A 26,079-nucleotide genomic window follows, 5' to 3' on the forward strand; every position below is an offset into this window, starting at 1 on the left:
TTCCTTCCTTCCTTCCTTCCTTCCTTCCTTCCTTCCTTCCTTCCTTCCTTCCTTCCTTCCTCCCTCCCTCCCTCCCTCCCTCCCTCCCTCCCTCCCTTCCGAGAGGAAGGGAGAGGGATAGAGAGTTAGAAACATCGAGGAGAGAGATGTGCCCACAACCAAGGTACATGCCCTTGACCGGAATCCAAGCCAGGACCCTTCAGACCGCAGGTCGACACTCTATCCACTGAGCGACACCAGTTTCGGCTGAGCATCACGTTTTCAAGCGCGCCCACGTGGCAAGGGGCATCCGTGCTTCCGATTCCTCTCTGGCAGGGCATCTGTGACTCCATGGCTGGCCGTTAGGTGACGGATCAGTGTTGTCGCCCTGGAGAGGCACGCGTTTACCCGCGTAGCCCAGCCAGGACCATAGGTTCGCGCTAAGGAGTCCTGCGCAGCCGCAGTCACGGCGGCCTGCCACCTACCTGGAGTCGGCAGCCCGCAAGCTCCGCCCCTACCAAGCCCCGCCTACACTCACGTCAAGGCCCCCCCCCCCCCCCCGCTAAGCCTTAGCCACGCCCACCGCTCCTACTCTACTCCGAGCCCCGCCCAGCTCACCCTTAGCCACTCCCACCGCCCACACTCCACTCCAAGCCCCGCCCAGCCAAGCCTTAGCCACGCCCACCACTGCTACTCTACTCCGAGCCCCGCCCCGGAGGACTTTTGTCCACGCTCGGCCGCCGTGGCCGTGCGCGCTGCACTTCCGCCTTCGTCCACGTGGTCCTGCGCGAGTTCAGTCCGTGAGTGGGGCCGGGTGGGACGCGCCCCTCCGGTCCCCGCGGGGCTTGGCCGGGTGTCCCCGACTTCCGAGGGAAAGCTGGTGGGTGGGGCGGGAGGAGAAGTCGGGGAACTGACTGGGAGATCAGAGGTCAGCCCGGGGTCAGGGGGCGCGGAGCATCGGGGACCCCGGGGAGGTCCGGAGTGGCGCGCGCGTGTCCCCCTGCGGCCGCGCATGGGGCTCCCCGGCCTGCGGGCGGCGGCCGAGGCCCTGCGGAGCGCCTGCGGAGCGTGGACGCCGCGCCTGGGACGCCTCCTCGGGTAATGCCCGCCCCGCCCCGGTGTCCAGTGCAGCCCGAGCGCCGTCCGTCCGTCTGTCCGGCTGACAGCGCCCCCTGTCTTTCCAGCCTGCCTCCCATGGCCGGGAAGGCGGAGGCCCCGGCGCCCGCGGCGGGGGCCCTGCCGGAGCCGGTCGGGAAGGCCGGGAGCCGCTGGCGTGGCGGGGCCCGGGTCTGGGAGGACGCGGAGCAGCCGGCCAAGAAGCTCAAGAGCAGCGGCGAGGACGGCGAGCAGCCCAGGAAGCTGCCCAAGCGCAAGATCGTGCTGCTCATGGCCTATTCGGGGAAGGGCTACCACGGCATGCAGGTGAGGGGGGCTCGGGTCCATCCACCCCGCTCAGCTCACCCACGGGGGCCGCGCCCTGGCTCCGGGGAGGGGCCTGGGAGCGAGTGAGGCCGCCTCGGGGCGGGTGAGACGGTAACCCCAGCGCCTGGACCTGCTGCGTGCTCGGGAGAGGCTGCCCCCGGGCGTTGTCTGTCCCCCACGGTAGTTACCTGCCGCTGACCAGCGTCCTGGCCTGGGGCGGGTGATGGGCGCTCTCCGTGCTGGCACGTTCCCTAGGCCAGTGGTCGGCAAACTCGTTCGTCCACAGAGCCAAATATCCACAGCACAACGATTGAGATTTCTTTGGAGAGCCACGTTTTTTAAACTTAAACTTCTCCGAACGCCACTTCTTCAACATAGACTCGCCCAGGCTGTGGTATTTTGTGGAAGAGCCACACTCCAGGGGCCAAAGGGCCGCAGTTTGCCGACCGCTGGTTTAGGAAGAGCCAGGGATGCCGAACCCGTGATGCCCCGGCTGGCAGTATATCCCGGGCGTGTTCCTCTGAGCGAGGGGCCGGCTCCCGACAGTGGGGGGGGGGGGAGGGTCCCTCTGCCACGGGGGCTGCAGACAGGCGTGTCCAGCTGCAGGAGGGACTGGTGTCAGAGCCGGCGGGTGGGGGGACTCTAGGACCCCTGCTGTGGGCTGTTTCCCCGCTGCCCGGGGTGGGGGTTCAGGAGACTCCGGGTACCCTCAGGTGGCTCTCCCCTTTCCTCTGGGAAGGGGACAGGCTGCACGGCCACAGGTGAGGCCCGGGCTGCGGGCGCGGGCACCCTGGGCCTGCCCTGCCCGCCGGAGCACTTGGGGCCCTCCCCTGTGGCCTGCGACCGAGCGAACACCCATGCCTCCTGCTCTCCCCCTCAGAGGAACGTCGGGTCCTCGCAGTTCAAGACCATCGAGGACGACCTGGTGTCGGCCCTGGTCCGGGCGGGCTGCATCCCCGAGAACCACGGCGAGGACATGAGGAAGATGTCCTTCCAGCGGTGCGCCCGCACGGACAAGGTAGGCGGCGCGGCGCCCGGTCTCCGAGGCCCAGGGTGCCCCCTCGCCGCCTCGCCGTGCTGCTGCCCGAGCTGCGTGGCCGTTTTCCCGGGCGCCGAGGGTCACGTGCCAGCCGGGACTCCGTCTCCCGCCTACACGCTGTCCTAGGCCTGTGGTCCGCAACCCTTGACTGGAATCGAACCCGGGACCCTTCCGTCCGTAGGCCGACGCTCTATCCCACTGAGCCAAACCGGTTTCGGCAGAAGAAGTCTAAGTTTAAAAAATGTGGCTCTCCAAAGAAATTTCAGTCGCACAGTTGGTATTTGGCTCTGCTGACGAATGAATGAGTTTGCCGACCGCAGGGCTAAGTGAGGCAGAGCGTTGTCCTGGCACCTGGTCCTTCGCTTCTGGTGCATCTCTAAAAGCAGGACTCCTGCCCTAACCGGTGTGGCTCAGTGGGTAGAGCGTCGGCCTGCAGACTGAAGGGTTCCAGGTTCGATTCCGGTCAAGGGCGTGGACCTTGGTTGCGGGCCCGTCCCCAGTAGGGGGTGTGCAGGAGGCAGCTGATGGATGTTTCTCTCTCATTGATGTTTCTGACTCTCCTTTCCTATCCCTTCCTCTCTAAAAAAATCAATAAAATATAGTTTAAAGAAAACGGGAGTAACCATTGTGTGGGCTGTGGGCCCCGTGCTCCCTTCGCAGGGCGTGTCCGCAGCCGGGCAGGTGGTGTCCCTCAAGGTGTGGCTGATTGACGACATCCTAGAGAAGATCAACAGCCACCTCCCGTCCCACATTCGAATACTGGGTAAGCCAGGCGCCACCCGACCCCAGTGCTCACGGTGGGGTCCGTGCACATGGGGTAGAGGGGGGGTGCGGGGGTGGGGGGGTTCGCCTGACCAGCCCCAGCCCCCGCCCCCGCCCCCGGCCCCTCGCCAGCCCAGGTCTGACAGACCCTGGGTCATGTCCCTCAGGGTGTGGGGTGTGGGGTCCAGGGTCAGGACTTGTCCCCGTGCCTGAGGCCTCTTCCCGTCGCCCCCCCCCCCCCCCCCAGGCCTGAAGCGCGTCACGGGCGGCTTCAACTCCAAGAACCGGTGCGACGCCCGGACCTACGTGTACATGCTGCCCACCTTCGCCTTCGCCCACAAGGACCGCGACCCGCAGGACGAGACGTACCGGCTGAGCGCCGACCGGCTGCGGCAGGTGAACCGGCTGCTGGCCCGCTACCAGGGCACCCACAACTTCCACAACTTCACCTCGCAGAAGGGGCCGCGGGAGCCCAGCGCCCAGCGCTACGTCCTGGACATGGTGTGCGGGGAGCCCTTCGAGCGGGACGGCATGGAGTTCGCCGTCATCAAGGTCAAGGGCCAGAGCTTCATGACGCACCAGATCCGCAAGATGGTGGGCCTGGTGGTGGCCATCGCCAAGGGCTACGCGCCCGAGGACGCCCTGGAGCGCTGCTGGGGCGAGGCCAAGGTGGACGTGCCCAAGGCGCCCGGCCTGGGCCTGGTGCTGGAGCGCGTGCACTTCGAGACCTACAACCGGCGCTTCGGCGGCGACGGGCTGCACGAGCCACTGGACTGGGAGCGGGAGGAGGCCGAGGCCCAGGCCTTCAAGGAGCAGCACATCTACCCCACCATCGTCAGCACCGAGCGCCACGAGCGGTCCATGGCCCAGTGGCTGAGCACGCTGCCCACGCACGACTTCAGCGCCACGGCCAGCGCGGCCGCCGGCCCCGGCGCCAAGGTGGGGCCCGAGGGGGGGGGGGCACAGCCCTTCCAGGAGCGTGTGCTGTGCTCGCCCGTGTCTGTCGGCCGTGGCCGAGCCTCTGACCCGCCGTGCGCGGGTGTCGCCGTGCCCCTTGTGCCCACGAGCGAGCTGAGGCACACGGAGGTGCATCACCCCCCCAGGTCACACAGCAGCAGGAGGAAGCAGGCTGGGGCAGGGCACCAGGTGGTCAGGGACCCAAAACACTGCCTAGTGCTCACCCCATGCCAGGCGGGGACGTGCAGGCGGCGTCTTTCCATTTGTGACGTGGCGGTGACTGGAGGACGCCTTTTTTTTCTTTTCTTAAATAAGACTTTTAAATATATATATTATTGATTTTAACAGAGAGGAAGGGAGAGGGAGAGGGAGCTAGACACATGGATGAGAGAGAAACATCTATCAGCTGCCTCCTGCACGCCTCCTACTGGGGATGTGCCTGCAACCAAGGTCCATGCCCCTGACTAGAATCGAACCTGGGACCCTTCGGTCCACAGGCCCACGCTCTATCCACTGAGCCACACCAGTCAGGGCAGAGGATGTCTTTCCTGGGCGGGCAGCGCCAGCCCGTTAGCACAAGCCCTCTCTTGCTGATGCAGTGGGTGTTCAGAGGGTGACCCCCCCACCCCCGCCCCCCAGGTTCCCTCCCTGGGGATATACCTTCCCGTGACCCAGGTGTGTCTGGAGACCCGTGCCAGCCTCCACACCTAGAGGTGTGAACTGTCCCTGCAGGTGGGTGCACAGGCGCAGCAGGCAGGTGCCAGAACAGCCTGTGGGCAGGGCGGGGCGTGGATGGCAGCCCAGGCCAGGAAGGCCGTAGGGATGGGTGGAGACTAGCTGTAGGGGCGACGGGCAGCTGGGCAGCAGCCGGCGGTGGCCACGTTGGAGGCGGGCCTGGCCTTGGCAGAGCTGCTCACATTTTTTCCAAGAGAAATAAGTGATTTTATGTGAACAAGGATTTTATGTGAACTCCCTGACTCTTCCAACGTCGATGTTTATTACGTTCACTAGAGGCCCGGTGCACAGATTCGTGCACCTCGGACAGCTCCCCGCACCTCCCCACAGCCACCCACCCGTCTGCCTCTGCTCTGCAGGTCGCCAGCCCCCAGGAAGGCAGCGAAGAGGACGGAGACGGCGACTGAGGCGGGGCCGCACCCTCGGAGACGGGTGCACCAGGAGCCGCCATCGCTGCCGCCGCCATCGGCCGCATCCCTTGCCGGGCGGGAGCCCAGACGCGGCCTCGCAACCTCAGGACCTCGAGACCCACATCATCCTCAGCTTCCCTCAGGAGAGCCCGCTGCCAGCCCGTTTCAGCTCGGCGTGCACGCTGCACACCTCAGCGTGGAAAGACACTATTTTTTTAAAGAAATGATTTTCTTATTAAATAGATACAAGCTTTGCTTTGTCACTCCTTCCCCTTTTTCGGTTCTTTCTTTTCCTTTTGCCAGTGTGCGTACGGGACGTGCTTCGGCGGCTCTGGGGTAGAGAGCCAGCAGGCAGTAGGACAGTAGGGGTTCTTCCCAGGACGCGGCCTCGATACCCCAGGACGGGCCTCGGCTGTGTGCAGCGGGAGCCGGACAGGCGGCCCAGCACTGAGGCCCCCTGGGCGGGAGGAAGGCCTTGTCTCTGTCCAGCTGGCCCTCTCCAGCTCCTGGCCTCCATCCTGGTCACAGCCGCCTAGCTCTGTCCTCGGTCTGGGTGGGAGGCGTGAGGCAGAAGGAAGGGGGACATCCCTGACCATGTCCCTTAGTGAGGTCTCCCGGCAGGCCCACCAGCCACTTCCCTCCCTCCGTCCCTGTCCAGAGGCTGGTCATGTGGTCCCCTCTAGCTGCAAGGGAGGATGGGAAAATGCCTTCTGTGAAGTGGGGCTCAGTGCCAACCCCGAACAAAGGGACCTGTTAGCCAAGAAGAGGTGGGCGGGTCATCGGCAAGTCCGCTGGAGAAGCCAGGAGAGAGGACTTAAGGCGGAGAAGTGGTGTGTGTGCGTGCGTGCGAGCTTATGATGTGTGTGCACACCCATGTGCGTGCATGTGTGGCATGTGAGTATAGGTGGCACATCTGTGTGTATGCATGCATGCAACAACAGGGTAAGACGGATACCTTCCCCAGCTGGTGCATTCCCACCATTTCAAATCTCTCCATCTGCCTGGACTGGTGGGCTGCAGTCTTCTTTATCAATCCCCCCACCACCACCACCTTCCTGAATCCTAATCCAAGCTGATAACACATCCTCCTCCTCCTCCTCCTCCTCCATGCTGCAATGGAAGCCACGCTCCTGTCCCACACAAATGCCCTCAGACCCCATCGTCGCTTCCCGCATCCCCGTTAAATTCCCTTTTTCTTACCTTTCACGTTCCTATTGCACCATCGCACTCACAAACGTGAAGTCACTTCCATTATCCAACCTACTGATCCCCTTCCAACTGCCCCTCTCCTGTCCCTTTGATAGCCAAGCTTTCTTCCAGACATTCTCAGGGTGTGTAGTATCAGAGAGGGTATGGGCACCTGCATTTTGATGAGGAGTGGATCGCTTTCACCTGCATTTCTTCTTAAAAAAAAAAAAAATCTAAATGGAATATAAAACTCATTCTTTCAATGTGCACAATTAAGTAGTTATTTTTTTAAAATATATTTTTTTATTGATTTCAGAGAGGAAGAGAGAAAGAGGGAGAGAAAAACATCAATGATTCTTTCGCTGCCTCCTGCACATCCCCCACTGGGGATGGAGCCCACAACCTGAGCCTGTGCCCGGCCAGGGAATCAAACCTGGACCTTTCAGTCTCCAGGCTGATGATGATCTATCCACTGAGCAACCCAGTTAGGCTAGGGCTCACTGTGGTTTTGCATTTCTCGGACCCCTGATGAAGATGTCCTCACTAGCCGTTTCCTTCTGCGGCATGTCTGCCGAGTTCTTTGCCCGTTAACCGAGGTGGAAATCCTTTGCTCCGGATACACGCGCCTTACCCGGCAGAGGCTTTGCAAATGCTTTCTTTCAGCCCCTGGGCTGTCTTTTCTCAGCGGCGTCATCGGAAGCACCCGAGTTTTGAATTTTGCTGACGTTCAATGTACCCGTTTCTTCTTTCGTGACTTCGGCTTTTGGTGTCACTTCTAAAGAAACTAGCGCTGTGAGGCTGGGACGCCTGCGTTTTGCAGCATCAGGGTCGCTTTTGCAAGTGGGAGTGAGGTCGGGGTCCCGGGTCCGGCGTCATGGCTTCACGGGCGGGCGCCCTCGTCCCAGCATCTTTTGTTGAGGAGCCCAGTGATTTGGGGAGGTGACTCCCTCTGCTCCGTGCTCCCTCTCTCCCCTCGCGGAACTCACCTCCCAGACCGTAGACTCCCGGCGGAGAAGTCACTCCGATCGCGACGGGCGGCTGGGCGGCTGTGCTCCAGGGCTCGGTCCGCCGCCGGCCCGTCGGCCCACGCCCTCGCCCTCGCCCGGCCTCTCTAGCCCGCCAGGCCGTCTCGATGCCTCGCGCCCGCTGACGTCACGCCGGCCGCCAGCGCGCAGCTGCGGCGCGGGCGCCCGTCCCTCCGGCTTGCCGTAGCAGGCGCGCCGCCGCTATTTCCGCCCGGGGCCCCGGATGCTCCGGTCCGATCCGAGCGGCGCCGCCTCTACCTCAGCTGCCGCCTCCTGGCTCCCGACGCCAGTCCGACGCGGCCGGAGCGCCGCCCAGGCCCTGGGTAAGTGGCGTCGCGGAGGACGGGCGGAGAGGTTCCGGGGGCCTGTGCCGAGGGGCCCGTCGCGGCTGCCTCCCCCGGGCATCGCGCCGAGAGCAGGCCGCGCCGCCGCCGCCGCCAGTGGGCGGGGCCTGTGCGCGGGCCGGACTCGGGTGGGCGGCGAGGGGGTGGGCCGTGCGGCCTACGCCTCCTTTCTTCCCGCCCGCCGCCTCCCGGAGCCCCTCGGGGGGCGCGCGTCGCGGTGACGGGTGGGCTGGGCGCGGAGACGCGGCCGCCGGGCCGGGGGCGCGGGGCGGGGCGGGGCGGGGCGGGGCGGGCGGGCGGCGCTGCACACCTGACGCGGGCCGCCCGGGCCGTGGGGTGCTCGGGGCGCTCTTCACGGTCCGCGTGACGGGATCCCGGCGCGGGGCTGGCGCTTTCATTTTAATCTCGTTCTCGGGTTCCGGTGCCCAAGCGCCTCAGCAAGTGGGTGGGCGTCCCCACGCGTGGGTTCTGCGCGCGCGGCCCGGCCGCCCAGGTGCGGGGAGCGTCATTGGTGAGGCGTGTGCACGCCCACCGGCCCCGTCCGGCGCCCCCGCCCCTGCCCCTGCCCCTGCCCCGCGGCCGAGCCGGCCCCCCCCCTCCGGCCCCCCGCAGCCCCGGTGTCAGCCGCAGAAATAACGCAGCGGAACTTCCTCAAATAGCACTTAGGCCCCGGCTTAGAGATGCGTGTCACCCTCTTTACTTTGTGATGAAGCTTTTACGTGGGTGCAAATGAAATGGTCTTTGTAACTTTAAAATTAACATACTCTCTGAGTGGTTGGGAAAATGGAGACATGTATTTTTTTTTTTAATATATTGTGTGTGTTTTTTTTGTTTTTTTTTTCTGAGAGGAAGGGAGAGGTAGAGAGTTAGTAAGAAACATCGATCAGCTGCCTCCTGCACACTCCCCCCGCTGGGGATGTGCCCGCGATCAAGGTACATGCCCTTGACCAGAATCGAACCTGGGACCCTTCAGTCCGCAGGCTGATGCTCTATCCACTTAGCCACACCGATCAGGGCTGGTGACATGCATTTTAAAACTTGAAATCATTCGACCACCCAAAGATACGCACAACAGTTCCTTTTTGGCTCCCTGTTCTACCCATGCAATTTCTTTTCTTCTCCCCCTCCTCCTCCTCCTCGTTTAATTGCAATTGTATAATGCAGTTTTGCGTACATTAGCGTGGTCGTGTGCCATTGAGCCTCTACAGCAGTGGTTCTCAACCTTCCTAACTCCGCGACCCTTTAATACAGCTCCTCACGCTGTGGTGACTCCCAACCATAGAATTATTTCCGTTGCTGCTTCATAACTGTAATGTTGCTACCGTGAATGAATCATAACGTAAATAGCTGTGTTTTCCTATGGTCTCAGGCTCTACAGCAGCGGTTCTCAGCCTGTTGGGGGTCACCACGACGACGTGAGGAACTGTAGTAGAGGGGCCTGGCGTTAGGAAGGTTGAGAACCACTGCCCTGCAGTCATTGCTGGTAGTGCCTGCCACAGTTCCTTGTTTAGTTAAACACGAAATTTCCGCAATAGGACTCAAACCGGCTGTTTGATCCAAACAGTTTCCACGTGGGGCCTGTCTGTAGTCAGCCCCGCCCCAGCCCTTGGCACGTGTTTACTGTGTGCTTCTGGGGTGCCCGCTGGAGGAACTCTGCGGGACGGAGCCTTGGAGTCTGGCTTCACCGCGGTTGCTGCAGGGCTGAGCGTTGGTCTCTTCCTGCTGCTCGGTGGTGTCCCAGGTGTGGAGGGGCCAGGGTCTGCCCGTGCACCTGCTGACGGGCGTTCATGCGAGTGAATGGAAGTTCACGCTGCGTGGTGCTCACAGTACAGCGGCACGCAGAGCATGGCAGCTCCTCTGCTTCCTCCCGCTCCTGACTTGTCCCTGGCTCGGTACGAGTTCTCCCAGCTTTCTTCTGGACACGAGCACCTGCCGCGGACTCCCCCACCAGAGGACAGCATTGGTGCTGGGAGGAGGGCGAAGCGTCTTAGGGCAGGGACTCCTGGCTCCTGTAGGGCACGGGCGTCGGCAGACGCAGTGCAGCCGGGTGCTAAAATGTCACGGGCGACCTTTAGGAGAGAAGTGCCTCCCAGGCTCGCGGGGCGGTGGGAAACAGGCCGGGAGCAGCAGGGTGCTGAGTTCCGGCTCAGCTTGGCCACTTAGTGCGAAAGAAGCACTGCTTCAGCTTGTCCGGCCCTTCCTGTCAGGCTGACTGTCCAGTTCAGGGGCTCTGGTCCATCAGCCCGGGGGCCGCCACCTTCGCCATGAGTTTGGCATGTGGGCTGTGAGACTCGGGACCCTGGCCACACTGAGCTGGGCTTCCCGCTGTAGCCACGCACCAGGGAATATGGGGTGCAGTGAATCCTAGGTGGTTGTCAGCCGCGGTTTGCCCAGTCTGTATCACGTGGAATTGATATGTGTTAGGAACCAGTGTGGGACCTTCACACTCAGAGGGGAGAAGGATGGGTGTCGTGTTAGCAGATGGGACTTTATTTGTTGAGCCACTTCTGGTGATACCACGTAATACAGACAGTACCTTTTCCTATAGTGTTTTACAAGGACAATTTCCAAGGTACATAGACTTGAAAGAACTTTGCCTACCAACTGTAGACCCATCACCTAGTCTCTGTGATTGGCGTCTTCCTATCACACCCATCCGTCCCCTGTCCTTTCCCCCTTCTGAGGCGAAGGCAGTGTCCACGTACTGTGTCCTGCGCTGTGCTTCTGGACTCCCTGGGAGTGCTGGGCCGCTCTCCACCGGCCCTGGACACTGGGCGTGCTGGGGCCGCTCTCCACCGGCCCTGGACACTGGGCGTGCTGGGCCGCTCTCCACCGGCCCTGGACACTGGGCGTGCTGGGCCGCTCTCCACCGGCCCTGGCGCCCGCCTTGCCTTTCACCTGTTGCAGGGCTCCCATCGATGGGACCTCAGTGGAGTCAGCCAGTCTGTAATACGGACCACTCTTACGTCCAGCATTTGTGCATTTGCAAATAACCCATCGTGAATACCCGCGTGCTTATGTATTTTCACGTTGCAGGCGGCTGTCAGGGTGCACGTGTGTGGGACTGCCGGGTCCAGGGGCAGAGCGCGTGCCGTTGTTGAGTGGGCCAGGCCTGCTGCTCGCATTCTGTTTCCGAGGTTGCAGTGCCTCACGAGTGTGCTGCCCAGCTTCCAACTTTATGTCAGCCTGATAGGTGAGAAACGCTGTTTCAGCTCAGTGTTAATTTGCATTTTTATTACGAATGATGGATTTACAAGTAGATGTGCTTGAAAAATTCAGCTTCAAGTCTTCTCTTGGGGTTACTCTGGCTTTACTGTTTGTTTTTGTCACAGGAAACCCCACTTTATCAATACAGGCTGGGAGGGAAGGGACTGGGACACGGGTTTGTCCCTGGGAGCAGCCTGTAGAGGATTGTGGTCTGAGCAGGAAGGCCGAGCTGGTCCTGGTTTTGCAGGGACATCTCTGGGACCTGGTCCCTCCTCCTCGTGGGCAGTGCTGCCCTGGAAGCCATGAGCTGGCGGATCCGACCCAGCTTCTCTGAGGGACTTGGGAGTCAGAGACGCAGTGAGAGGGACGTGTTGCCGTTGGTGGTGGCTTTGCCTCCACCACATTTCTGGGGAGTGTTGTTAGGTAAGCAAGGATTTGATTCCCGGTCAGGGCACCTGCTTGCATTGTGGGCTCAGTCCCTAGTGTGGGGCTGTGCAGGAGGCAGCCAGTCATGTTCCTCTCTCTCAAAGTCAAATAAAAAGTCTTAGAAAAAAGAAATCAGGATCCAGAACTCGTACTGAAAACAATGGCATACCTCAGAGTCCCTCCCACGCTGTGCCCACCCCAGTGCCCATCACATTCCTGGCTTTCTGCTTGGAGGGCAGTGTGGGAGTGGGCTTCCGGCGGTCATGAGGCTGCTGCTGGCTGTGGCCCTGACTTCCTGCTTAGATGGACTTGTTACTGTTGCCCCTGACCTTGAGACTGTTTTCAGAGACAGCCATCAGGAAGTGAGTGCCTTCTCTGAGGGTCACACTGAGTTTTCTCAGCCTTCACTGGTGTAACTGTTATCCGTAGCTTTTGATTTCGTACAAATGTGTACCGTACTCAGCAGTTCCTTCATATGTATGTGCATTGCAGCTCTGTAAGTGTTTTAACTTTCCCTTGTGCATTTTCTCTGATAAGCAGTGGTGCCTTGAACATGAAATGGTGTTTCTGCGTGTCTAGGGGAGGGGAGTCGGCAACACCATAAGTAGGAAGCTAGTGTTTGTGAATGCCGAGGACTTAACTATTGAAGGAGCCATTTTTGAGCCCATGACCCAGCCCTGCAGGGGCAGATGGCCCTGGTTCCACTGGACACCGAGGCTCCAGCCACGTCTGTGTGGGAGCCTCGTCCCTTCTTAGCTCAGAGTTCCCCGCTCCATCTCGAATGGCCGTCCTGAGGCTGAGCTTTCAGCAGCCCTTCCTTCCGCTCTCCCCGCGCTCTCGTCATCTGCACTGAGTGGTTGGGGCTGGGAGCAGTGGCACCAGTTCCAGAGTCCCAGGACGCGATGGCCTCCGGCGGCTCCCTGTCTCCCTGTGAGAGTTCCTCCTTGGCAGCCCCTCCCGGCCCTCACGGAGGATGCTCGGCGTGAGCGCCCGCAGGTTTTGGCTGGCTCCTATGACGGGCTGGACTCTTCCCGCAGGAGCGTGGGTTGCAATGTCACGGGGACTCCTGAGTTGGGGCTTGATCAGCAGTAGCTGTGAGGTAGCTCAGGTGTGCACGGGAACTGCTGTGGTGAGGGATTTGGCTGCGTCCTGGTGTGGAGGGGTTGTGTGAGCAGCCGTTCCTGCCCGGAGAGACAGGCACCACCCAGCATGGTGGAGCACAGAAAAGCCCTGAGCGGGGAGCTGCTGGGAAGAGCCCCTGGTCACGGAGCCAGCACGGAGGTCACATCCTGCTCGGCCTTGAGAGCTGGTGCTTGTTACCTTCCCAGGAACCAGTTGGTATCCCCCCTCGTGCCAGGCTGTGAGGGGACCAGACCCGTGTGTTGAAGGAGACCTTCCGTGTGTCCATGGCTCTATGTGAACTAAGACTGTCCTTTGCACCAGCTGCCGGTGGGACAGATTCAATATCCGGTGCTGCTGACCAGTCTCGTAATAAGGAGTGATCAGACGGTTATATTTGCCTCTAAGTAACTTGATTTCAACTTTGATTTTTCAGGAGATCATTAAGTTGGATAAAAAAGGGGGGCGATAATGCACCACGGCAGCGGCCCTCCGAATGTCCAGCACCAGCTGCAGAGGTCCCGGGCCTTCCCCAGCAGCGAAGAAGAGCAGCAGGCCCACCCAAACCCACCCCCGTCCCCCGCCACGCCTTTTGCGCCCTCGGCCAGCCCATCTGCACCCCAGTCGCCCGGGTACCAGGTTCAGCAGCTCATGAGCAGGAGTCCCGTGGCCGGGCCGAACGTGAACCTCGCCCTGCAGAACGTGGGGCCAGTGGTGGCAGGAAACCCCCCGCTCACGCTGGCCCCGCTGCCACTCCCCAGCCCCACCTCTCCGGGCTTCCAGTTCAGCGCCCAGCCCAGGCGCTTTGAGCACGGATCACCGTCCTACATCCAGGTCACCTCACCGCTGTCCCAGCAGGTGCAGACCCAGAGCCCCACCCAGCCCAGCCCGGGGCCGGGGCCAGGCTTACAGAATGTGCGGGCAGGCGCCCCCGGGCCTGGCCTGGGCCTGTGCAGCAACAGCCCCACCGGGGGCTTCGTGGACGCCAGCGTGCTGGTGAGGCAGATCAGCCTGAGCCCGTCCACGGGCGGGCACTTCGTGTTCCAGGAAGGCTCGGGCCTCGCCCAGATGGCCCAGGGAGCCCCCGTCCCACTGCAGCATGCGGGCACTCCCATTGCGATGCGAGAACGCAGACTGTCCCAGCCCCACGGGCAGCCCGGGGGCACCGTGCACCACCTGGGGCCCCAGAGCCCCGCGGCCTCGGGCGGAGCTGGCCTGCCGCCCTTGGCCAGCCCCGGCCACATCACCACCGCCAGCCTGCCGCCCCAGATCAGCAGCATCATCCAGGGGCAGCTGGTCCAGCAGCAGCAGCAGCAGCAGCAGGTGCTTCCGGGGCCACCGCTGACCCGGCCTCTGCTGCCCGGGGTCGGGGGGGCTTCGGCGTTCGGGATGACATCCCCGCCGCCCCCCAGCAGCCCTTCCAGGAGCGCAGTGCCCCCGGGCCTCTCCAGCCTCCCCCTCTCGTGCTCGGGGGGCAGGAAGGCGCCCAAGAAGCTGGAGGAGATCCCCCCGGCCTCCCCAGAGCTGGCGCAGATGCGGAAGCAGTGCCTGGACTCGCACCTCCGGGAGATGGAGGCGCTGCGGGAGGCCTTCCGGGAGTACCTGACGGAGCTGTTCTTCCTGCAACACCTGCAAGGGAACATGATGGACTTCCTGGCCTTCAGGAAGAAGCACTACGCCCCGCTGCAGGCTTACCTCAGGCAGAACGACCTGGACCTGGAGGAGGAGGAGGAGGACGAGGAGGAGGAGGAAAAGTCTGAGGTTATCAACGATGAGGTGAGAAGCGGCAGCTTAATACTTAGAGGACTGTGCTACGCAGGTGTGAGTCTAGGCAGCTGTGAACACAGGAGGCCCCGTGAGCCCAGGGTGCTGCGCAGACGCGGTTTCCTGAGGATTTGATCAGGAGCCATGGAAGGTGGATGTGCTGTTTTCTTCGCAGGAGGGAAGAGCTGCTGTGGTTGGGGGGCAGGGGTGGAGCAGGCGCCTTCGCTGAGAGCAGAGACTCCGCCCCGGAGGAGAGCTAACCTGTGGCCGAGTCTGTGCCCTGGCCTGCGGGGTGCACCCCTTGGGCTGGTTTCCCAATTTTCACATTTTACTGAAATAGGTCCCCCCCATCGAGTCACCATGAACGTGGATTTTAAACAAGGGGTTTAAATATAAATACATGTAAATATTGGTACGGTATTTTCACAATTAAAATACAGTTACAATATTATGGCAAAACCAATTTTTAGATTTAGTCTTAGCTTTGAGATTATATTTTAAATTCACTCTTTTATAAATACCCATGAATGATACTTAAGATGGCATCTTTTTTTAAATGGTGAAAATTTTGGGTGCCTGGAATGGGTGCTTAATAAATGCCCGAATTGAGCTTTCCTGATACCATTGTGATTCCAACCCATTTACCTGCACTTTCTGAACAAGGAGCTAATCACAGCAGCGAGCGTGAGGTGGCTGTCGCACTGTGCGTGTGCCTCTGTGTGTGTAGTGTACAACATGTTGGTGCAGCTGCGTTGGTTCTAGGAGACGGCTGACATACCTGAGTCTTTGTCACTCTTCTCCTGCAAAGAAATCGGCCTTTGTGAGCAAAACTGGTCTCTTTGCTCAGTCGTCCTCATCGACGTTTATGGGCGTATCTGTGTGGCTTTGCCATTTTGTGTTTTCTTTAACACCCTTTCCAGAATGGACCATTTTTATTTTCCAAATGAGGACGTGATTATTGTGAGGATTTCCCCTCTGGAATAGTGAAATCCAGTTATCTCTATGTTTGTACACCGTGTTGTCTGTAGGTGCGGTGCCCCTACCTGTGCTTATGAAAAGGAAGTCCCTTTTTGTAACTTCCTGTTGAGCTGGGCCTCTCCATTCTGACCTCCCAAGGCAGCTGCTGGAGCAGCCGCTGTGCACACTGCCTGGAGGTGGCTGGGCTTTGCTCCTGGACCGCCTGCGTCCCCACGTCTAGAATGTGCAGCTGTGCAGCCTGAGGACATTGCAGCAGTGACTCCGATTGGAGTTCCTGCGAGATCGGCGTTGAGTTAGGTTGCTATGTCATAAATCAGTGCATTGTCCTTTTGCAAAATTTGATGCAAAACATTCCATTTTTAAACACCAAACATCAGTGAGCTGTCAGTAAAATTCTAAAAATTTTGAGCAGTCTTAAAAATCATGTTGCCTTTTTTTCTCAAAATATTTTCTCTCAGGTAAAGGTTGTGACAGGAAAGGATGGGCAGACTGGTACTCCCGTTGCTATAGCAACCCAGCTTCCGCCAAATGTTTCTGCTGCTTTTTCATCCCAGCAGCAACCATTTCAGGTACTTGTCAATGGTTCTCAAATGTAGCCTCATCCCAAACTTCCCCTTCATTCGGGTATTTTAACCTTCAATTACTATTTGCTCTTAGCATTTTTTCCAGAGCCCATTCCTTATTAAAGAAATAAAGAAGCCTTCCTGCATCTAGAACTATACAATTAAGTTGCATGAGTGAACAACCCAGAGCTAATGCACTGTTTGTGTTGCCCTGTGCTGCAGTCGTGGCCGTAGTGTGCATGTCATCTAATCCCCACAGCCTGTCTGTGTGCCAGGACTCCTCGTGTGCTCTGTCTCCTGTGGGCTCTTTCTGTGTCTTCTCTCTGTATTTTTGAGAACAGTGCAAAATAGAAACAGTAAAAGAAAGATTTAAGCAGATGATAACTTGATAGTTTCTTAGCTGGAAGAAACACTGAGGTGAAAGCTCCGAAATGAGAGCCTCGGGCTTTAAATGGGTGTTGGTGAACGCAGACATTATTTAAAATGTGTGGAGATTAAGTTACTCAGTGTTTCAGGAACAGTGCTAAGGGTCTGAAAGTATAGGCCTAATTCTGGCAGTTTTGGAATGGGTTGTGCTGGGCTCTGAAACAGTTTCATCTTGGTGGTGCTAAGTCTTTTAAATTGTTAATTTAAAAAAATTTTACTTCTCAGCTACAGTTGACATATAATAATATATTACTTTCAGGTGTATAACAGTGATTAAACACTTGTGTAACTTACAAAGAGATCAACCCATACATCTAATACCCATGTGGTACACCATACATAGTTATTTTAATATTTTTATTTTTAATTTTGATAAAATTTCAAACATAGGTAGTAGTTGTGTAACAGTACAAAGAGCTCCCCTTGTATTCCTTACCCAAATTCACCAATTGTTAACTTTTTGCCCCATTTGCATTCCTTTCATTCTCTCTCATATCTGCACACACACATTCCCCCTGAGCTTTGGGGAGGAAGTGGCAGACATCCCATCTGCACTCTTTATCGCTAAGTACTCACCAGTCCTGGGGGAGCGTGCTCTCGGACCCGACCTCCAGATCGGGGCACGGTGCAGGCATGCCGTACGGTGGCAGCGAGGCCGCAGCTCAGACGCTGTCTCCTGCGGGTGATGGCCGCTGTGGTTTCCCCTCGGTCTGGATCTTTGGTCTTCTTTCGTGTGGGCCAGCCCCTCGGTCTTCCGGGGCCTCTGCGTGTGAGAAGGCCAGCACTTGTCGGGTAGTGTCCTTTGATGGGGCTTGTTGATGGTTTTGTGCCTGATGCGGGTCATGCGGTTTGGAGGGGATGCCACCAAAGTGACCATGTGTCCAGCTCAGGTGAAACGTGAGAAAGCTGTGATGTCAGCTGTCCGCTTGTCCTGACCCTGGTCCCTGAGGCTTTTCCAGTGGACGGCTATTACTTTTCTTTGGGTGAATGAGAAGTAATTTGGGGGAACATAAGTTCAAGACCATATAAATATCTAGGATCTCATTAAACTTTCCACCACTAATTCTAGCATCTCTGCCGAGTCCTGCCAGAGTCAGCTGTCACCTTTTCTAATTCCATTATCCCTTTTACCTTTGTTAGTTGGCATTCTGCTATAACGACAAACTTTCTTTTCAGTTTGATGTATTTTATATGTGGGTTCTCACTTTCACCGGTGGGTTATGACATGACACTAACAGTATTCATTCATTTGTTCACTTGCACTTACTAACGTGATAGAATTGGCTCTTTCTGGTCTGCAGTTCCGTGAGTTGTGACAAACACAGGAAGCTGTGTGATCACATTGCGGTCAGGAACCAGGAATTCTGCACCCCCCGAGTGTTCCCTCTGTGTCTCTCCCTTCACCTTTGTCTGCACCGCTGGGATTGTGCCTTTCCCGGAAGGAGGTGAAGGAGGTGTGCGTGGAGTCAGACAGTCTGTTGCCTTTCATCGGGCTGCTTGCAGTTGGCCCGGCACACGGGAGAGTCGCCCAGGTAGTTGCGTGTTTCCGTGTCGCCGAGGGTAAAGTTAGGGCTGAGTGTCCACAGACCGTTCATGTGAACACACAGAGGCCTTCGTGGGGGTAAACCCTGGAGGACTGGAGTGCGGGGCTGTTCAGTTAGCTCCGGACAGACTGCCCACCTTTCCACAGCGGGGTGCCGTGCACCTCCCAGGCTCCTGCGGTCCCCCTGACTGTCGGAGAGGTTTCCGTTTGCATGGCTCTAGAGACGAATGGTGATGGGCATGTGTGCACGGGTCATCGCCACCTGTGTGTCGCCTTCAGGAGTGTCTTTTTCTTCCTTCGCCCATCTTTTCATCGGGTCACTTGGTTTATTTTTTTATTTTTTTAAAATATATTTTATTGATTGTTTACAGAGAGGAAGGGAGAGGGAGAGAGAGCTAGAAACATCGATGAGAGAGGAACATCGATCAGCTGCCTCCTGCACATCCCCTACCAGGGATGTGCCCGCAACCAATGTACATGCCCTTGACCGGAATCGAACCCGGGACCTTTCAGTCCACAGACCGACGCTTATCCACTGAGCCAAACCAGTTTAGGCTGGTCTCTTGGTTTATTGTTACACATGAGACTCTGTGCATATTCTGGTTATTTTTTTGTCAGCTATAGATTTGCAGTTCTTTTTCATTCTGTGGCTTATCTTTTTATTTTTTACTATTTTCACAGAGCAAACGTTTTACAATTTTGTTGTCTTTATCAATTTTTTTCTTTTATGGGTTGTGCTTTTGACATCATACCTAACAACTGGTCAATCCAAGGTCACAAAGATATTTTTGCCAGTGCTCTCTTCTGAAAGCGGTATAGTTTCATGCTCTACATTTTGGTCTGTGAAGTTTTGTATAACATGGAGAACTTTATGTCTTTGCATATCCATATCTAGTTGGCCAGTGCCATTCCTTAAAAAGAGTGTCCTAAGTGTGTCTCATTGACTCTGCACGTGTGCCAGAACCACGTGGTCCTGTGCGAGAGCCTTTGGTTGCCTCCCCTTCCACCTGGGTCTGCCTGTGGCTGGTGCCACCCTCTCCTCACTGCTGCAGCTTTTCAGTGAGTTCTTCAACTTTGCTCTTTTTCTTTTCTCTTTTTGTTAAGATTTTAAAATTTGCTTTTAGAGAGGGAGGAAGGGAGAGGGAGAAAGAAGCATCCATGCACACGCAAGAGCAATACATCAATCAGCTGACTCCTGCACACCACCTTCTGGTGATTGAGTTCACAACCTGGGTATGGGCCCTGACGGGGAATCGATCCAGGGACCTCCTGGTGCATGGGACAGCGCCCAGTCAGCTGAGCCACACCAGCCAGGTGGCGACTTTGTTCTTTTTAAAATTGTTTTGGTGATTCTAGATCCTTTCTCTCTTTTTGATATCTACACAACATCCTCCCAGGGTTTGACTGGGATTCCATTGAGGCTGTTGGCCAGTTTGGGGGGAAGTAACATCTTGACAATGTTGCATCTTACGGTTCAGGAATACGGTACATCTCTCCGTTTACTGTGGCCGTTTGTTTTCTGTCTTCAGTGTTTCGTAGTGTTCAGCATCCCAAAGCTATGTGTGTGTTGTTATATTTATACCCCGGTATACCTATTCCCGGTATTGTAACTGGTAGTTAAATTTTAAAATTTTTGTTGTTCATTGCAAGTACAGAGTGTCTCAAAAAAATGTGTACACACTTTAACAGCTGATAGCTCAAGTTTGGAAATGAAATGTATTTTAATAAACGCTGCCTTTATAATTATTCAAAGTGTGTGTATACTTTTTTTGTGTTTTTTTTGTGTGTTTTTTTGGGACATTCTATATATAGGAATACAGGTGATGATTTGAACCTGTATTCTGCAACTTTGATAAACTCATTTATTTGTTTCAGGAGCTTTTTGGGTAGATTCCATAATATATTCAACAGAGAGAATCATGTCTGCAAAGAAAGCAGGATTTATTTTTTGTTTTCCTATCTATATGTTTACTTATTTTTCTTGCCTTATTGCGTTGGCAAAGACCAGAATAGGAGTGGTGAGAACAGACATTCTTACCTTCTTCCCAGTCTCAGCGGAAAAGCATTTAGTCTTTCACCATTAGGTCTGATGTTAGCTATGGATGTTGTAGGTGTCCTTTACCAGGGTAAGGAAACTCCTCTAATTATATTATTTATCATGAATGGATGTTGGATTTTGTCAGATGCAATTTCTGCATCTGTTCACATGATCTTGTGATGTTTTTCTTTTTGGTCTACAGAAAAGGTGAATTATGGGTATTGAGGTCGTTTATAAGCAGGGAGTGGATACAACTTAGGTGTGACAAGTGCCCATGTAACCCATGTGCCTTTCAAGATGCCCACTTAGGCCACACCCCCTGGTGCCCCCTGCTAGGCCTCTGCTGCCCAGTCCCCTGCGCTGTCCTGATGCCCAAACTGTGTGACGGCCATTTGGAGCCCTCTCCACACGGGCACTGGGCACTTCCGACACCCCTTCCCTGAGACGCTCTCTGCGCACGTTCCTGTGGGCACTTCCTTTCCGGAACAAGATCCCGAGGCTCGCTGGGCACCTTCCTGTCTGCAGCCCGACCCGGGCATTGCTCTGAGGAGCCTGCCTCCTGGTGGTGGGGAAACGAGTTCGAACCCAGTGCTCAGGTGCTGCTTGTGAGTTTGGTGCAGAGGGAGATAGATTTGTTAGACTGGAGGCTCAGAGCTGGCTCTGGGCACCTTTACTGAGTGCCTCGCGGAGCGTGGCGCACGGGCAGGTGCGAGCACGAGGGAGGGCCCGCAGGCTGCTGAAGGCGCCTCGGTCACACTCACCGCGTGGCCGGAAAACCTACATTGGACAGAAGCTGATGTGATCGGTGCGATTCTCATCCCTTCTGACGGGAGTGGGCGTGGAGGAGGCGACCGTGGGCAAACCCTTTGGCCGGCAGCAGCTCTGAGGTCACTCACGTGTGTGCACCAGAAAGCCTGGTCTATAAGTGTAGCCCCAGACTGGAGAGAACCGAAATGCCCACCGCCAGCAGCACTGGCCAGCGAGCGTGCACCCTCGGCAGAGGAGTGCTGACGGGAGTCGTCCGTCGCACCATGGGGTGCTGCGAGGGCTGGTCTCAGCAGCACCCGGTGCCGCTCCTGGGCAGGGGAGGGTGCCAGGAGAGGCCTGTGCGGACTCTCTTCAGGGAAAGCTCACTGGGCAGCAGAGCCAGCAGGTGCTGCGTGACCCCAGCACTCAGGGGAGGCACCGCACAGGAAGTGTCCGGTCAGGGGCAGCACCGGCCCAGGTGGTCCAGGGCGCCCGCAGGCTCGCATCTCCAAGGCATAGGTTGTTTCTTAAGCCCGGTGACGACTCCATGGGTTCGCCCTGTCATACTTTCTCAGCTCTGTATATGGTTTTCCATGTTCCTCCTCAGCACTTTACTGTGAAAAATGTTGAGCAGAGAGAAAAGTTGGAGTCCTCAGTGAACATCCACACTCCACCATTTAAATTCTGATTAACTTTACTGTGCTTTAAGAGTTACATACATATGTTCGTTCCTTTTGTATATAGGATATCCTATATAATAAAAGCCTATATGCTAAGTGTCTGGTTGACCAGTTGGCCATTCAACCATTCAAAGCGTAATATGCTAATGATATGCTAAGGCCACTCAACTGCTCGCTATGATGTACACTGACCACCAGGGGGCAGACAGTCGATTGGTTGGTTAGCTTGCTGCTGGGTCTGGCCGATGAGGACTGAGCAAGATGGGCTGGACACACCCTGGGGCCCTCCTGAGGTCCCTCCCCGGCCCTGATGGACGGTGCACCTATAGGGTCCCTCGGCTTGGTCTGTGCCTCCCTTGAGCAACACTTGCTGTCCTGGTGACTGAAGCCCCCAGCGTGTCTCAGGTCCAGGCCTCTGGCCCTCTCTTGAGACTGTCTCAGCTCACTAACCCCACCCACTCTGCTATCCAGCCTTCCAGTGTTTTTTTTATTTTTATTTTTATTTCAGATAATTTAGTTTTCAGGTTTAGAACCTCCATTTGGTTTTCTGTTCTTTTCTTCTGTCCTCCATTGCGACATGCTTCCTTTATGTCCCAGTGTAGTTACTGAAGCCACTGGCAGATCCTCGCTGCCCAGTCCCAGCACGTGGGCCGTCTGTTTGCTGTCCGGCGGTGGTTTGGAGCGTGGCTCCTGCTTTCCTGTTGCTCTGTGCCTTGGAGCAGTTTGGACTTGGATTTCGAAGGCTGTGACGGGCAGGGTGCTTTTCTCGCACAGTGAGCCGCGGCGATTGCGTTGGAGCACGCACCCCGTCTCCCGAGCGTTGGCGGTGTTCGTGTCGGCGGGGTTCCGGGGGCAGCAGCGCCGATGGAGAGGGCAGACGGTCCTGTGGCAGGTCTCCGTTCTCCCTGTGGCGTCCTGCCCTGCCCCCGTGATCTGCAGGCAGCGTGGCCGGCGCGTCCCCTCAGTCCTGCAGGCTCCAGGTCCGTCCCTGAGGCTGTCTGCTGTTCCTGATGTTCGGTTTCTTCTGGAGTTTGTGTGTGTTGGGAGTTTTTCTGGTCCAGTAGGACGGACTTGACACAGAGCCTTTCTCACTTCCTTTTATTAAAAACAAAACAAACCCTTCTTCTGATAAGTAATGCAGGTTCATGGTGAAACATTTGGGAAATTAGGAAGGTGCACGTACACACAGAAGATGGATTAATCCCTGTAATTCTGTCCCCAGAGATAACCACCGTTCACACATCACCTGATTTTCACACCATTCTTCTGCCCTCTCTCTCCCTCCCACCTCCCCTCCATCGTCTTCCTTAGATGTAACTGGGCACTGCCTCTCCTTCTAGTCACTCTGAGCCATCCTCTGGGAGGCAGTGGCCTGCGGCCTGGCGGGTACAGCCAGGTTATGTCCACTGCATGGGCCACGGGGCCAGCCGCCCCTCATGGAGCAGCAGCTTCAGGCATTTGTGACTTTTCATTTAAAACGCCTCCCTAAGGAGAGTGACCGTCACTGAGCTACTAGAACAATTAGCGATGAGCAGCTCTTAGACATCGTCCTAGTGTTCAGCCTCCCTGCAGGTGAGGTGCAGAGGTAATGGAAGGCGCAGGCGCCAGACTGCACTCGGCCTTGGCCAGCGGCTTTCCTGCAGACATTTACGAAGACCTGTTTCACTCACTCACTACATCACGGAGGGCCCACTTTCCAAACACCACTGGGAGATGCAAGTTAATCCTACTTACTAATGGGGGTTTTCGTGTCATTTTCCTATAGGAAACCAGTCCTACCCTTTCTTTTCATTATTCAGCTTTTGTTTGGGGGTACGTGATGACAGGCAGGGTGACGGGCCAGGGGGCTAAGCCGGAGTCCACCTCAGACTCCCCGGTCCCGCAGCAGCCCCCTGCTGTGCTGGGTGCACACCAGCTCGTGTAGGTTCGTTTAAAACCAGAGCGATAGATCTTTTACAAGTCCTTTTTCCTCCCAGAGGTAAGTCAGAACTTCAGATTACTCACAGAAATATACATTGCATATGTATATTTAAATACATTGGCTAGATAAAATATTTCTTTTATTAAAAAGAAATAAGGTCAATGCTCAGGGTAATTATGATAGTTTTAGTTATCCTTGTAATGTACTTAAATGACCAAAATCTGATTCTTTAATTTCTTTTCAGCAGCAAGCCCTCGCAGGGACCCTGGTGGCAGGGGCTGGCGGTGCGATAGAGACGGACCCCTTTAAGAGGCAGCAGGCGGGACCCCCGGCAGGTATGTCACGGTTGGGCAGGACTCAGGAGCCCCGGGCCCAGCAGCTTCTCAGTGGGACTTAGAGCTCACGGCCACGTGGTCTCAACTGTGAACGCTGCAGAGCGTGGTGCTGATTCGTTTTTCTCTGCTTTAAAGTTAACTTCCGTTTAGGGAGTATTTATGTGCATGTTCACGTGTGCTGAAGGTGCAGCTCATCAGTCACATGGGTGTGTCTGTTTTGATTTTTAGGTGCACTGCTGGGCTTTCTAGTCCTCATGCCATGACTGAATGTAAAACCATTTGCATGGTATCCATCGCATAGGCAGTGCTTTCTTTATCCGTCAGACCTGGTTGGTGTTCATTTGTCAGTACCACCTTTTTTCTGGTGCTTTCAACATACTGAACACTAGTCTCATATTTTTTCCTACAAGTTTATCAGTATATCTTTTTAAAAAATATGTTTTTATTACTTTCAGAGAGGAAGGGAGAGGGAGAGAGAGACATCAGTGATGAGAGACTCATTGATTGGTTGCCTCCTGCAAGCCCCACTCTGGGGATCAGGCTGGCAACCTGGGCATGTACCCTGACAGGGAATCGAACCCTGGCCTCCTGGCTCATAAGTCGACGCTCTCTGACCGGCCAGGGTGTCAGGATATCTTAAGGGGAAACTCCTAGAAATGAAATGGCTGGATCAGGGCGACTTGCACTTAAGTGTCGGAGACGGTCGGTTGCCTTCCAATTTCTGATCTCGTGAACAACCTCTGGGTGCTTTCCCCTCTCACCGTGACGGATCTTCCCTCTGCGAGCCGTGTTCTCTGCCCGTGTCTGTCTGGCTCCATCCTTTCCGTGTCACCTGTGAGAGCTTCTGACGGCCAGCCAGCCAGCCTGTGCCCATCGTGTGCTGCAGATGTTGTCTCTGAGGATGTTGCTTGACCTTTGCCTTTTCATGGTGCCTTTTCTTATACTTGCACATCTTTAATGAAAAGAAATTATGTTTATCAATCTTTTATGGCTTTTGGATTTTGGTTCATGCATAGAAAGGTCTCCCTGTTCAAATATTATAAAAACACGTACACATGTTTTTTCTACTACTTTTGTGGTTTTATTTTTACATCAAACTGCACCTTTTCTGAAAATTATTCTAGAGCAGTCTAAACGACCTCGACTTGAAGTGGGTCACCAAGGGGTAGTTTTCCAGCACCCAGGGGTGAATACAGGAGTTCCTCTCCAGCAGTTAATGCCGACAGTTCAAGGTAAGACCCAGCGTCAGAGCCAGCTCCGTCCGGTAGCTCAGAGGAGGGCATGCAGAGGCCTACCGCCCGCGCAGACTAGGACACGTGCAGTTGAGCTGGCCTGGTTGAAGTGGCTCCTGAACTCGGGTGTCTGAGCTGTGGTGGCACAGTGTGAAGACCCCGGAGACTAGCTCCTGTCCCTTTACGGAGCCCCTTGTGTCCTTGTCCTCAGCTTCTCTCAGTTTCCACTCCTGTGTTTCCTAGTTGCTGCTGCCTAGGGACCCCGTGGCTGCTCAGTGCTGTCCTGCTTGGTGCTACCTTGCAAAGGCCCAGTGCCTTCTGTCCTTCTGCGTGTGCTTATTGATAACATTAACTCTGCTATGACTCAGATTTCCCGCCAGTTAAACTTCCCGATGGCGCGGTCATTCTGAGGGATGGGTCTGTGTCAAGCCCTGGGAGGTGACGTCTGACCGTGGCGAATGCTTGCGAGCTCGGAGTCAGTGCTGGTGGGTCTTTCCTGTCTTGCAGGAGGGATGCCTCCCGCCCCACAGGCCGCCCAGCTGGCCGGACAGAAGCAAAGCCAGCAGCAGTATGACCCATCGACAGGGCCTCCAGTACAGAATGCCGCCAGCCTGCACACACCTCCACCGCCACTGCCCGGCAGGCTGCCCCCGGCCGGCCTCCCCGCTGCACCCCTGCCACCCACGCTGCAGTACCCGCCGCAGCCGCCGATGGGGGAGCCGCCGACACAGCTGCACGTGGCCACAAAGGCCCAGCAGCCCAGCACCCCAGTCCCTGTGCCCCCCGCCAGCCAGCTCCCCGTGGCCCTGCAGGGCACACAGCCGGCCCTGCTCGCCCCCATACCCGGGAAGGCGCAGATGCAGGCCCCTCCGCCGCCGTCCCAGCCGCAGGTACTCTGACCGCGGGCTCTGCGGGGTGGAGGGGACAGGGCAGGTGTGGCAGGTCAGCCAGCCGCAGCTGAGACGTGTGTGTTTGTAAACAAGGATGCTGGTGACCGGGTTGTCCCTGCTGAATCATCAGGAAAAGATGGTTCTGGTTGCCTTGCTCAGAGCAGAGAGCGTGCGGAGGTGCTTGTAGCCACTGTGCCACTGGATGTGCCCAGGAGGCCGAGGCGGGGCAGGCGCCCGGGTGCCGTTGGGGAGATGAGACTGCTCCTACCCGTTGGCCAGGCTCCCCTGAGCCCGGGCCCTGACTCTGTAGACATGTCCAGGGGAGTTCCCAACTGGGACCCAGCGACAC

At 56.7% G+C, this 26,079-nt stretch overlaps 2 protein-coding genes and 1 long non-coding RNA gene across 19 annotated transcripts in view; 2 read left to right on the forward strand and 1 right to left on the reverse strand.

Moving 5' to 3' along the window:
* The first annotated feature begins 656 nt into the window (after positions 1 to 656).
* On the forward strand, positions 657 to 5,448 carry PUS1 (pseudouridine synthase 1). Of its 2 annotated transcripts, none has more exons than XM_036434310.2 (6): positions 657 to 779; positions 1,164 to 1,401; positions 2,282 to 2,419; positions 3,101 to 3,203; positions 3,450 to 4,141; positions 5,254 to 5,448. In XM_036434310.2, exons 2-6 carry the CDS (start codon positions 1,174 to 1,176, stop codon positions 5,299 to 5,301), a joined length of 1,209 nt encoding a protein of 402 aa, XP_036290203.1. In that variant the 5' UTR covers positions 657 to 779; positions 1,164 to 1,173; the 3' UTR covers positions 5,302 to 5,448. The 2 variants fall into 2 exon arrangements, with proteins under 2 accessions (XP_036290203.1, XP_036290202.1); XM_036434309.2 differs by lacking the exon at positions 657 to 779 and adding an exon at positions 954 to 1,077.
* Positions 5,449 to 5,500: 52 nt separating this feature from the next.
* LOC123652186 lies at positions 5,501 to 7,722 on the reverse strand. The gene is made up of 2 exons (XR_006741352.1): positions 7,479 to 7,722; positions 5,501 to 5,853 (listed from the first exon to the last, which is right to left on the reverse strand). It is a non-coding gene; the product is annotated as an uncharacterized LOC123652186 (long non-coding RNA).
* A 1-nt stretch (position 7,723) lies between these two features.
* The window catches only part of EP400 (E1A binding protein p400), a 55,598-nt gene continuing 37,242 nt past the window's right edge, over positions 7,724 to 26,079 (forward strand). For 6 of the 16 annotated variants that reach the window (XM_045580306.1, XM_045580307.1, XM_045580310.1 and 3 more), the window contains exons 1-6: positions 7,724 to 7,840; positions 13,050 to 14,389; positions 15,814 to 15,924; positions 23,518 to 23,608; positions 24,733 to 24,840; positions 25,348 to 25,730. In XM_045580306.1, the coding sequence (XP_045436262.1) occupies positions 13,085 to 14,389; positions 15,814 to 15,924; positions 23,518 to 23,608; positions 24,733 to 24,840; positions 25,348 to 25,730 (1,998 nt within the window). In that variant the 5' untranslated portion in view covers positions 7,724 to 7,840; positions 13,050 to 13,084. The remainder of the gene's footprint in view (positions 7,841 to 13,049; positions 14,390 to 15,813; positions 15,925 to 23,517; positions 23,609 to 24,732; positions 24,841 to 25,347; positions 25,731 to 26,079) is intronic. The other 10 variants (XM_045580312.1, XM_045580320.1, XM_045580314.1 and 7 more) reach the window with 8 other exon arrangements.

The sequence above is a fragment of the Pipistrellus kuhlii genome, unplaced genomic scaffold, assembly GCF_014108245.1.
Source record: "Pipistrellus kuhlii isolate mPipKuh1 unplaced genomic scaffold, mPipKuh1.p scaffold_m20_p_120, whole genome shotgun sequence".
NCBI classification, from domain to species: domain Eukaryota; kingdom Metazoa; phylum Chordata; class Mammalia; order Chiroptera; family Vespertilionidae; genus Pipistrellus; species Pipistrellus kuhlii.

What these genes read in the sequence shown, in the direction of transcription:
- PUS1 (XM_036434309.2), top strand. Translation starts at nt 992, where the DNA reads ATGGGGCTCCCCGGCCTGCGGGCGGCGGCCGAGGCCCTGCGGAGCGCC. An exon ending in AGGGCTACCACGGCATGCAG is followed by an intron (nt 1,402 to 2,281) that starts GTGAGGGGGGCT and finishes TCTCCCCCTCAG; the next exon opens with AGGAACGTCGGGTCCTCGCA. An exon ending in CCGCCGGCCCCGGCGCCAAG is followed by an intron (nt 4,142 to 5,253) that starts GTGGGGCCCGAG and finishes TCTGCTCTGCAG; the next exon opens with GTCGCCAGCCCCCAGGAAGG.